Raw genomic sequence first — 12,623 nt, 5'->3', positions numbered from 1 at the left:
TGTTTGTGAGGACTGAGAGCTTTAGCTGCAAACAGATGTTTATGATCCTTCAGTGAAAAAACAGAGGCACTAACAAGGAATGAAAGGGAATGATGAGGGCCAGTGAGGATTCTGATCAGAATTCTGGTGGACATGGTAAAACTTCATTTGTTCATTTCCTCATTTTTAACGTTTTTATTGAGGATCTACAATGAGCCAGGCACAATGAGCTAAAAACAGGGATATAACTGGGGGGCAAAACAGGTATAGAACCTTCCCTCAAGGAGCTCACTATCCAGAGCTCCTTTTTTTTTTTTTTTTTAATGTTTATTTTTGAGAGAGAGAGAGAGAGAGAGAGCACATGCACGGGAGGGACAGAGAGAGAGAGGGACAGAGGATCTGACAGCGCAGAGCCCGATGCGGGGCTCAAACTCACAAAATGAGATCATGACCTGAGCCAAAGTCAGATAATTAACCGTCTGAGGCACCCAGGTGCCCCCAGAGCTTCTTAATTAGTGGTGAGGCTGACATATCAGAGGCATCACTGCCGTCAGGCAAGCACCACCGGGGGTCGTACCCGAGGTGAAGCACATGGTTCTGAAAACTCTGTATCTTCTTTCCCAACCGGTCACTTGGTCCCTTCAGACTCACCAGGTGTGAAGGGAAGTTGAGGCTTTTCCTGATACTGACCACGGCAGACCAAAATATCAGCAAAGTTAACTCCACAGAAATGGACGTCCACTCTGACCTACAAAGGAAACGCAGCGGCAAAGTGGAGCGGTGTGCATCCATGGAGACAGAGTTCGGTCAATTACACCAAAATATCTTCTGAATGTCTACTGTATGCCAAGAATATATGCGAAGTGCCAGTGTGCAGTCATGAGACAACCCGGACAAGGTTCTTGCCTTCGTGGAGCTAGGAGTATGGTAGAGAAGACAGATATCAAACAAATAATTGTGATGATTTATTTGCTAAATTACAACTCCTACAAAAAAAATGTTATAGAAACATATGGTGCTATGAAAATGCATCATGGTGTGGTTTGACCTTTTGGAGACGTCAGGAAAAACATCTCTGAGTAAGTAACGCTGGAACTAGGAACAGCTAAGAGTTAACCATTCAAAAGAGGAGAGGGAAAGCCTGACACGACCAAAAGCGACGGCATGTGCAAAGGCCCTGTGATGGGAACAAAAGAAAAACCAGTGAGCTTAGAGCACAAAGAAGAGAAAGAGATGGGGCTACAGAGCAGGGACCACACACACCATCCAAGGGTCCACAGTCTTTACTGAGGATCTTAGTCTTCACAGTAGGAGCAGTGGGCAGCCATTAAAGGATTTGAAGCGGAAGGATGACATGACCAGCTGTTGTGGGGATCAGCAATTACCCTGGAGGCTGGTTCTAGATCCCCAGCTTCTGTGTTTCATGACCGTGCTAGAGCAGAGGCAGGCCTGAAGCAGTGTAGCCCACACTCTTGTAAGCCGGCGGTTCTCCAAGTCTGGTTCCAGAACCACCAGCTTTACTGCTACCTGGGAACTTAGGAATTGAAATTCTCAGGCCTCACCCCAACCTAGGGAATCAGCAACTCTGGGGACAAAGCCTAGCAATCTGCTTTAACAAGTCCCAGGTGATTTTGACACCGGCTGAAGTTAGAGAACAGGGCCAAGAAACAGGAGGAAACAAAGGCTGTGAGACAGAATCGCTGACATCTGTCTACGTGCTTGCTTCCATTTCCAGTTTAGTGCAGAGGTGGCCATGTTGGTGAGAAGGCGTCTCCATGGGCAAAATGCATCCATTCAACAATGTGTTGAGCGCCTGCCGTGTGCCAGGCACCATTCCAGAGTATGAGGATTTAACGGTGAGTAAACTCACATAGACCCAACTCTCATGAGCTAATTCCTTCCCAGGCAGTGTCTGGGCAAATAACAGAACAAAGGAGCCCAGCTTTCAGCCCGCCCACACTGCGTGCATGACACATCAGTTGTTGACATGCATGCCACTCTTAGGTCCTCAAGCCACTCCACCTTGCTTCGGGGATGAGTCAAGAATAAATGTCTTTCAGCACCCAAATCCCAGGGAGCAGGCTGCCATCACACACCCGCCCAAATAATCCATTTGGCAACAGGGTCCCTGTTAGTGATGCTTCTGGGCTGCAGCCGCATTTCTGCCTCTCACCAGGGATCCCTGACAGTAAGGCTCACTGTTCGCTCCACCTTGTCAGAGGTTCTCATTCTCCATTAGAGATGACACTGTGTCACCAGAGTGGTCACCGTGGTCACCCGGCAGGGCCAAAGTGACTTCCACATTTCGCCGGAAACGCCCACAATCCTAAACTAACCCCACCCCAAATCACTGCGCTACACCGAAGGAGGGCACAAGGCACATGGTTAGGAAGAATTATAGGACAGATGTTACCGGACTGGTCTGGGGGAGGAGAAAGGACAGATCAGGAAATGCTTAACGCTGAAGAGGAAGCCATTGATGGGGTCCATTTATGTTTGTTAAACCAATAACCTGATGCGGTCATGAAAAGTCGTGTGCAAATCAGAATTGTATCTTTCTAAGGCAACAGCTCTGGAGCCTTCAGAAAGAGGCCTGCGTTTGAATTTGGGGGAGCAATCTTCCTTCAGCACTTGTGGCCTTTTTGTGAACCCTGAAAGGGCCCTTCCCGCCCAGGACAGAGTTGCGCTCCAGTCTCCCGGCCTCCCCCTAGCTGAGCACTTGGGAACTCCGTTCAGGACGGAAGCCTGCGGAGCGTGTGGTGGCTGCCAAGCGGAGGGCGAAAGTGGGTGTCAGGCATCCCGGGGACAGGCCAGTCACCATCCTACCTCGTGAGGCCGGACGGGGCGGGAGGCGACCTCCTCGATGGCCAGGGGCTGCTTCAGCTCGGCGCAGAGCGCGGCGCGGTAGTGGCGGCCGCAGCCAGGCCCGGCCCTCCTGCAACACAGAGCAAGGGTCGGTTACTACCCACCCCCCGCCCCCGGTTGTCTGACTTTCGGAGCGCAGGGGGAAGTCGGGGCACCACCTGCGAAGCCACACCCGAGGGAGGCACCGTCCCCAAGCCACGGCCGCCATGGCCCGGAGCGGAGAGGCGCGGAGGGGTGGCCCGGGGTGGCAGGAAGCGCGGGACAGCGCCGGCCCCGCCCTGGCCCCCGGGATCGCGCGAGAGCGTCCCACCCGGCTGACCCCTGTGGCCGGAACCGCGCCCGGGCCACCCCTGGGCCACCCCACCCGCGGGGCGCCGTGCGTCCCCAAGTGTCTGAGCGGGGTGCGCGGACCCCGGGGCGCCCGAGCCCCTAAGGCCCCTGGCTCCCTGGTGGTGGAGCCCGCTGGAGAGGAGAGAAAACAGTAAAAGCAATAGATCATCCGACCTTAAGCTATTGTTCACATTTTGCTAGCAAATTTGGGAGACTTTTAAAACCACACTTGGTGACATTTAAATAGCGGTTGTTGGGTCCTCTGCACTTGGGAAATCCTAAATGCGCAGGTAAAGGCTTTAATGTCTGCATCAGCACTTTACTGGAGTTCAATTCTTGTTACTAATTTTCTCACACTTGCACGACTATTAACATAAAACTGTATGGTTAGTAGTTGATCCATTGTTGAATGATCATGCACAGATCCAAGAAATATTTTCGATTAAAGTCAGGCCCAAAGCTGGTCGTTTTTTATGTTCCTGATGCCTGTATTATGCCTGGCACATAGATGGTCAATAATTGACCCAGTGACTACAGAATTCCTAAGTGAACAGGAATACTCTGGAAAAACTGAAAACTTAACAATATGATCGGTGAAATATTATAAAACTGGGTAGATTTCTAACAGTAACCAAATAGCAAGAGAAGCACGTTTTCCTGGGAAGAATATTTCATTTGACAGGTGGCTTTTAAACACAGCTCGATGTCTTTCGAAGAGATCTGGTCAAGGAACACAGCCTCTCAGTTTCAAGCCCGGCTCTAGCACCTGTCTGTGGTTTCATGCCACCTTTGGCAGGACACCTGATGGCTGTGGGCCCCAGTATCCTCCGCTACAAAGGGAAAGCATGGGACCGGATAATTCCCAAATTCCTAAATCCTCTTTCTATGTTTTGGTGAAAATAATGGTCCAAGATAGCAAATGACCTGGAAGGAATGATCAGGAATGGAATAAAGGGAAAATAGCCAACATGAAGTAGCAATGAACTTCTGAGATTATGGCCTAGAAGCTTTGGTGGGAAAGGAATCCAAGAACTAGATCCCTAATGTAGTAGCGACTCACTGTTATTTTAAGAGCACTCACAGAGAATTTGAAAAGTCATTTTAGCCTCTGGCCGCCTCAGGAGGAAACTCAGGCCGAAGAGGAGCGAGGACGACAAAGTGAGAAGACGAGAAAGCATTCTGGTTGCCAAATAACAGTGAGCAACAGGAAATCTCAAGTCTACGAAGTGCGAAACAAGCGTCGATTGTTCTGAGGACAAAATGAGTTGTTACATATGGAAAATGTTTTGTAAAATATTAGGTATTTATATGAGATATAAAGCAAGCAATTTTTAGTTGAACTCCTTGAAAGCAGCAACCGTTTCTTCATATCCTTTATGTTTGAAGTACTTTGCACACGCAACCCTTTTAGGCATTTAACACATGTTTATCTAATGAATTGTTGGATGAGCGTTCAATTATCTTGTGTCAATATTCCAGATAATTGAAAATATCTTTAAGCATCAAGTCTTTTCTTTTCGATTAAGTATTTTTATGGAGATTTTTCTCTATTGTGCTTTTCATGATATCCTTGTCATTCTCAGAGAATATGAAAATTAGTGAGTTTTGGGGAAATCTATCAATACTGCCTTCTACATTTCTAACGGTATCTGAAGAAAATAGTGAAAGTCCCTTTAAGAAGACTCTTGAAGGGAGATGAAAGTATCTTAACTAATTGAGGTGATTTGAAGCATTTATATGCAAAATCACTTTCACATTTCCAAAGAGCTTCAAAGGTAAGTGACAGGGCAGCAACAGTAGTTGCTATAGTAGCAAAAGAAATATTTAGCCTATCCATCAAAGTGCTGCCATCACACCATTCCGTCTAGTTTTGTTATCATTTCTGGTTATTTTGTTTTAATTGAGGGTACAGCGGAAGAGTGGACAGGAAGAATAAAATTTGAGCCCTGAGGAAGACTAAGACCAAGCAGCTATATCTGAGCCGATCGGTCCTCTGAGAAGAAAAAATCCATAGCTGCCCTGCAAACCAGTTTGAGGGGCTCATTAGGAAGTAAAAGAGTAACAGATGACTCTTCCTTCTGGTACAACTCACATGAAGAGATAATATTTAACATCCAGAAGCTGCTGGAGGACAGAGGAGGGAGAAGAAAGCCAGAGCTGAATACACAAACAGCTATATTTTCACAGAATAATGGACAAATCATATACAAACAATATAAAGCACTGAACAGGACTATGCTGAAGATGTAAAAGTATCCCCAGAGTTAAAATGCTTTCTCCAGGAGCACCTGGGTGGCTCAGTTGGTTAGGCCTCTGACTTCGGCTCAGGCCATAATCTTGAAGGCCATGAGTTCGAGCCCCGCGTCGGGCCCTGTGCTGACAGCTCAGAGGCCGGAGCCTGCTTCGGAATCTGTGTCCCCTTCTCTCTCTGCTCCTCCCCCGCTCGCACTCTGTCTCTCAAAAATGAACAAATGGTAAAAAAAAAAAAAAAAATTTAAAAATTTTTTTTAATCTTTATTTATTTTTGAGAGAGAGACAGCATGTGAGCAGGGGAAGAGCAGAGAGAGAGGGAGACACAGAACCCGAAGCAGGCTCCGGCCTCTGAGCTGTCAGCACAGGGCCTGACGTGGGGCTCGAACTCATGAATTGTGAGATCATGACCTGAGCCGAAGTCGGACGCTCAATTGACTGAGTCACCCAGGTGCCCCCCCGCCAAATTTTTTTTAAATAGATATAAATCATTACCTTCTGCCACAAGTACGTCCTCCAAGATTCCTGAAGTGTGTGGGAGTAGTTTGCCTTCTCACTGAATTCCTGCAGACTGTTCTTTCTGATTGTTGCAGTTGGGATTAACTTTTATCAACCACAGGGATGAACTTTGGTTATTGATACACATAATACATATTGACCTTCCTTTCTATTCCAAGAACTGTGTAAGATTTGCTATGTCACTTACTTGCTCCAACATTCGTGGAGTCATAGAATTTCAGAGCTGGGATTGATCTTGGAGATAATTCAATCCAACTGCTTCATTTACAAGCGAGAAAGAGGAGGCTAAGGGAGAGACTGGTCCAAGGTCACGCTGCGAGTTAGTGGCAAGAGTAGTGTCAGGATCTGGCTGTCCTGATTTCCTGTTTGCTTCTCTTTCTACTGAGCTTTTTGGAATTCACTTGGCATTATACATCATCATCATAATATTTCACATTTTCATAGCATTTCATAGGTTGCGAATCACTGTCGCCCAAATTGTTTCACCCTGCCGTTCTTAACTGGTAACATTACAAACCAGTCGCTAAGTGCTTTTGCATTATTTCATTAGCTCTCACAATAGTCCTACTACTGGTATACTGTTTTCCCTCTCTTATGGATCAGGAATGTAGGCTTAAGGAGGTTAAGTAAGTAACTTGCCCAAGGCCACGCAGTTAGGAAATGGAGCCATTTAGAAGCCTCCTAATTGCCTGATGCTGGAGCTACAACACGGTATCCGGGTATCCAGCTGCCCACTGTGCCTCCCCTCACAACCACCCTCCAGAGCAGACGAAGGAGGTTTTGTACGATACGTTTTAAAGCCATGCTTTGTTTGTAGTTTTAAGCTTAATTGTATGGGAATTTTACAGTAGTTCCAGCCTAGAAAATGGACGAATTCCCTGAGGGAGAGAATATAGAGAAAGCTGCCTCCAGGGATGCCTGGAGTTAAGAGACAAGAGCAGGAAGAGAACATATAATTAGGAGTTACTACCCTATTCCGTGTAGCCATAAGCTTGAAAATGCATTGATTTCATTTAAATTTATAGCATGTGAGATAAAAACTGTGACTATGTGAAGTAGTTTTTACTCACACACACACACACAGGATTTTAACGAAACAATGTGCTGACTAGGTTGCCATCGCTTAGGCAGGTACCAGCAGGCATTTGGGCTAAATTCCTGGCACCCGGATGGACCAATCTGGAAGCAGTGATGACGTGGACAATGGCTGCCATGGCCCCGCAAACTAACCACCGGTGCTTGACGCAGGGATCTATTTTCCACCTTCAACCATAATTATGGAACCAGTTTACAAGTTCCCAAGCATTCTGGCAACTTTATGAAACTTTTCCAACCCCTCCTCCCCCAGAGAGAACAAATTCTTCCCTTCCATATGTCTTCCCAAAGAACTTTGTAGAAACCTGTATTAGCTTGCTAATTTCATTGTTCGGGTAGTATTTATTTGTCTTTCTATTCCAGCAGCTAAGCTGTGAGCATCGTGGATGGTTGTGAGACCAGCAGAGCAAAAATAATTTGGGCCTTGGAATCACGTGTACCTACGTGTGATTCCTGGCTTAGCTATGTACTTATTGTGACCTTGGGCAAGTTATTTCATCTCTCTGGGCTTCCATACACTCATGTGTAAAGTGAGCATAGTAATCCCCACCTCAGGTGGTACTTGTGAGAATTAAACAAGGTAAGAGAGGACATGGCAGCACCCAATAAATGGCAGCTCCTACTATGAAGACAGTCCCTGCCCTTGAACCTCTCACCATCTAATGGAGTGAGGCACATTTAATTAGGCATCAGAGATGCCAGTGATAGGTACTGTGACAGAGGGCTACAAAGGGGGCTGGGACAGCACAGGGGAAGGTCAACCTCCCCCAGCTGGAGACCATCATTTCAAGAGAACCTCCCAGAGGAAAGATGAGGAAGAATTCAGCAGACAGTAGGCACAGCTAAGTGAGTCCCAAGCAAAGGAGTGCAGGAGAGAGAATGTAGCACGTTCAAGAAATTGTAAGTGGTCAGCTGTGACTGAAGTTATGGCTTGAGCTGGCTGGTGAGTGTTGAGAGACCAGGCTGCAGAAGCAGATAGTGATGTAGAAAGGGCATAGGTTTTGGAGTGAGGCAGTCGGGAATCCCAGCTTCACCCACTTCCCAGCCACATATCCTCATCCAAGTCTCTGTTGCCCCATTTGAAAAGTGATTGTGATTACATGAGCTAATGTATGTAAAGTACCCGACTGAGAATATACATTTAAGTGATAGCAAGTATTACTTACCACTATTTACCTAGAATGAACTTGGTGGTTGGTCCAAAGGACACCCTCATTTTGATTGAATCAATGAAAGGATGAATGAATGGGCGAATTCATTCACTTTATACATATTTATTAGATACCATCAATGTGCCAGACACTATTCTAGGCCCTGGGGATACAGCACTAAACATAACAGACAAAAATCTCTGCCCTAGTGGAACTTGCAGCTCATAAATGAAGAAGGAAGGAGAGCCTGGGGGGCTCAGTCAGTTAAGTGTCTGACTCTTGGTTTCGGGTCAGGTCATGATCTCGAGGTTTGTTCGAGTTTGAGCCCCACATTGGGTTCTGTGCTGACGTCACAGAGCCTGCTTAGGATTCTCTCTGTCCCTCTGTCTCTGCCCCTCCCCTGTTCGCTTACTCTCTCTCCCAAATAAATAAAAAACAATAATAATAATAAATGAGGAAGGAAAAGGGGGCCACTGGTCATCACTGGTTGATGAAAAGCTGATCAACTGACAAAGCAAGGTTCCAAGAGGTCTGGATGTGAGCCCCACCTCCTAACAATAAGAAGGCTTGTGCCCCTGCCTTACTGCTTCTCACTTATCAGCCCCCGGCTTCCTGTTGTGATCCAGGAGGACTGGTGAGTCGTGTTGTTGGCAGGAAGAAATGTCAAGGAGGGCTCATTCATCCCTGGGCTCTAAGTCTAAAGCTGTGGCAAGAGGAAGTAGGAAAGCAGCACACACACAAAAAGGCTATGGAGAGGGAGACTTGCCTATCAGAGCCTCCAAGTGATAAGGGAGATAAGGGAGATTTGCCCAACTCAGCAGCCTTGTGACGTGTGGAGATTTTATTTCAATAGCAGGATAATCATATTTCACCGTGTGTATCTCTTTACAAAAAGGGTTCACCCAGGGGGATCTCATTTAATCCTCAGAAGAACTCTACTTGGTAGGAATTAACCCTATTTAATCCCATCTCTCGCCTTTAACTGCTCCCTCTCCACTGCCTCGTGCCCTGGGGTATAGAACCACGCCCAAGTTCAATTACAGACAAAAACAACAATGACCTTCCTTCATCCCTCATCCCTCTCCAGCTGACACCCTATTCAATCTCCTCCCCACAGTCAAGAAAGCAGCTCCGTTACTCTCCTTGCATTCGGTCTCCTCTGGGATCTTCCCCTAAGTGCCCTGAAGTTCTTGCTGCAGTCACTATTGATGCCCAGTCAGTCCAATGGATGCCAGTCATCAGCCTCCAGTAGCATTTGGTCTCTGTGAGTTCCCTCCTACTTAGCCCTCTCCTTCTCAGTCTTGCCCTTTCCACCTCCCACCACCCTTCTCTCTCTCTCTCTCTCTCTCTCTCTACGTGAACTCTCTTTTCTTCTTCAAGATCCTGCTCAAACTTCCCATCTGTGGGGCCTCCCTAACCACAGTATCCCCACCTCTCACCTTCTTGGTTTTCTCCCCCAACTCAGAAAGACGCATAGTCCCCTCCTCTTGGTCTCTTGGCTCCAGCCAAGCTCCGGCAAAGCATAGATCACGTCGTGTTGGGACTGTTCGTGTGGCTCTGCTCCCCAGGAAACTATGAGCAACTTCAGGACAGAGCCAGTGACTTCCCCATTTCTGCGTTCTCAGGGCCTGGCCCAGGGCCTGGCACATGGTAGACATGTAAACTCCTTGGGTTTAGAGGAGTTTTGCAAATTCTCAAGAATCAAACAGCTAACACGTGATAAACCCGAGTCTTCTGACTTTATTTTTTTTTAAAGCTTTTTTTTTTTAATTTTTCTTTTTTTAACGTTTATTTATTTTTGAGACAGAGAGAGAGCATGAACGGGGCGGGGCAGAGAGAGAGAGGGAGACACAGGATGGGAAGCAGGCTCCAGGCTCTGAGCCATCAGCCCAGAGCCCGACGCGGGGCTTGAACTCACAGACCGCGAGATCGTGACCTGAGCTGAAGTCGGACGCTTAACCGACTGAGCCACCCAGGCGCCCCGTCTTCTGACTTTAAAGGAGACAGTTTCTCTACCTCAGAGCAGAAAAGAGCCACGTTGTAAGTATGTAACTGGAAATGTTCAACCCCAGCAAATTATATAAATCAACAGGCAAGGTGGCAGGAAGGACTTCCTTTTCCCCACAAACAGTGCCTTGCTACCAGGTGTGGAAGGATTGTTTGGTGTCTGTAGCCTTCCTTTTGCAAACTACAGGATAAGAGAAGAAGGAAGGGGGAAAAAAAAACCCACCTCCCATTTCTTCCTCCCAGTGGACCGTCATCATCATCACTTCCGCTTGGGGCGGGAGGGCAGGAAGTCTTTCCTCGCTCATGAAACTCCTGATTTAAGAAGGGGTAGGGAGTGACTTAACGTGACATTTTGCAGCTGGGCCAGTCCTGAATACGATCACTACCATCCTGAAGTGAGCCTCCTGAGGAAACCTTCATAAGGTAGTCACAGATACACCTGGAAGGAAGGAACCCTCCCCCTTCACGGGGAATAAACAAGCTTTCTAGGGAGAGGCTCTGAAATCAGACAAAGCGTGCATCCAATTACAAGCTCCAGTTCCACCCAAATACACACAATCAAAGGCTTTTACCAAGGCCATCATTACACGCACGAGGCCCTCCTGCTGTTTGGGGAACATTTTAGTGCTGCGGGGAAGCAAGATAAATGTCATCAAAGCAACAAGGTAGACAAACCCATTCTGCAGTGCTTTGTTTTGACCTGATGACTCACTTGGCCTTGTCATTTATAACACCGGGAGGGGGAGAAGGAAAGGAAGAGGAAAGAGGGGACTGTGCTGTGCATGCAATTTGTTTCCCCATTTCAGACGGCTTTTTAATGAGCTTTCTCATTAAGGGCTCTGTGAGCCTATGCTTAAAGTTTTCCAGGCAAGCAAATGAGCAGGGCTGAAATCTCGTGGCGTAAGGCCAGCACCTCATGTTTTGTTTTAAAGATATAATCATGGGGGTGGGGTGTGAAAGAAAACATTGTTATTTGTGAAAAGAGAGATATGATAACTCTTTTGCCCAAGACAATTTAAAATGAATGACATGGGTTTACCAATCCCTTATGAAAGTACTAATGTTCATCAATTATTAGAATATTATGGTGGACCTGTGATAGCATTTCTCTATCAACTGGTTCCCATGGAGAGACATCATTGTTCAGTGCTATCCTAGCTCTGGGTTCATGTTTCTGGAAAGGTACTCGTTACATTGCATCAGAGGTAGTGTCCCCTCTAAGCTCTGACCCCAGTGAGGTAGGCCCTCAGCATTACCTAGCGTCCTTTATGTTTTCACAGCCCAACACACTGTCCAGACACATTGTAGACACTCTATAAACGTGGTTTTACCATTTAACTGAATTCAGTAGGTGCCATTAGTACGTGAAAAAGCACATAAAATAATTAGACTTGAGTATTAGACTGCAAATCAGAGTAATTTCTCACCTTTCAAGGTTCAACAAACATTTTAATGTGGTAACAGCCCCTAATTAAAGCAACAGCCTTCAACTGAAATTATCAAGCAGGAGGAAGTACGGGTGGGGATTCAGAGATACAATTTTTTTTTCAGTCACTGACAGACATTGTCTACTGGGTTTCTGCGCAGGAATTGGCTCTTTTTACGATAGAGAAAAGGATGGGATTGTTGCTTTATCTTTCTAGGTGTTTGCTCAATGGGGCCTAGGTACAGAACACAAGAAAGCAAATTCTAGCTGTTGACTATGCTTGAACCAGTTGTCTGGCAATCCTTCCCTCTGCTTATATGGCATAAGGAATGCTTCACTTGTGATGATTCCAGGGATTTCCAAAGACGATATGCATGAATAGTCTGATATAGTGTTGGCCATGGGACATGTGTTCAACAGAGGAAAAAAGAAAGGGCACACACACACAAAAGGGGGGCACAAAAAGAGAAGGGGGGCTTCCTTCTATTCGATTAGAGAACAGACATCAAAAGAAGGTAACACAATCCTTTCTAAGACATTTGCTCAATGGTCCAGCTAAAAATGCTGCTTCCTGCTCTTGTGTATCTGTACCCTCTCTTCCTCACTGAAGGCCACACTTGAGCAGTGAGCAAGGAGTCTGTGATACATCCCTGTAAGCAGAAGAATGAGATTGGGTGTCCTCAGATTACATATCTGGAACATTCTCTCTGCTGGGCATCACCTATTCGGTATTTCACAGTGTGATCTGAAGACTGTGCATCAGGTCCCTGAAGATGGTGATTAAAAGGATTAGTCTCCCTTCTGGCTTGGCATCCTGGCATCTCTAGTTTTATCAGCTCCCACCATAATTTGGCTTCCTGCTGAAGTTCAAGAGCCTCTGGCCCTGGCTTATGACCTAGTGGTGCCTCGGATCACTAGAGGGCACCCTGGAACAACATTTTTTCCCAGCCTGTGGCCTCTCTGCTCCTGCCAACCAAGCAGGGCTGCTGCGCCCACGGAGT

General features: G+C 46.7%; 1 protein-coding gene across 11 annotated transcripts in view; it reads right to left on the bottom strand.

Moving 5' to 3' along the window:
* LOC121011889 (quinone oxidoreductase-like protein 2) overlaps nt 1–3,134 on the bottom strand; it is a 30,399-nt gene extending 27,265 nt beyond the window's left edge. For 10 of the 11 annotated variants that reach the window (XR_005781832.1, XR_005781837.1, XR_005781836.1 and 7 more), the window contains exons 1-3: nt 3,003–3,132; nt 2,806–2,914; nt 631–727 (exon numbers count right to left, since the gene is read on the bottom strand). Coding sequence is in view for 5 of the 11 variants with exons in the window: in XM_040446680.1 (XP_040302614.1) it covers nt 631–727; nt 2,806–2,914; nt 3,003–3,052 (256 nt within the window). In the remaining 6 variants the exon portion in view is untranslated. Of the gene's footprint in view, nt 1–630; nt 728–2,805; nt 2,915–3,002 lie in introns of all 11 variants that reach the window. The other variant, XM_040446684.1, reaches the window with a different exon arrangement.
* Nucleotides 3,135–12,623: the final 9,489 nt, after the last annotated feature.

The sequence above is a fragment of the Herpailurus yagouaroundi genome, unplaced genomic scaffold (assembly GCF_014898765.1).
Source record: "Herpailurus yagouaroundi ecotype Mexico unplaced genomic scaffold, PumYag 195, whole genome shotgun sequence".
Lineage (NCBI taxonomy): Eukaryota > Metazoa > Chordata > Mammalia > Carnivora > Felidae > Herpailurus > Herpailurus yagouaroundi.
The sequence above is the reverse complement of the archived record's forward strand: the minus strand, read 5'-3'. Positions and strand labels throughout refer to the sequence as shown.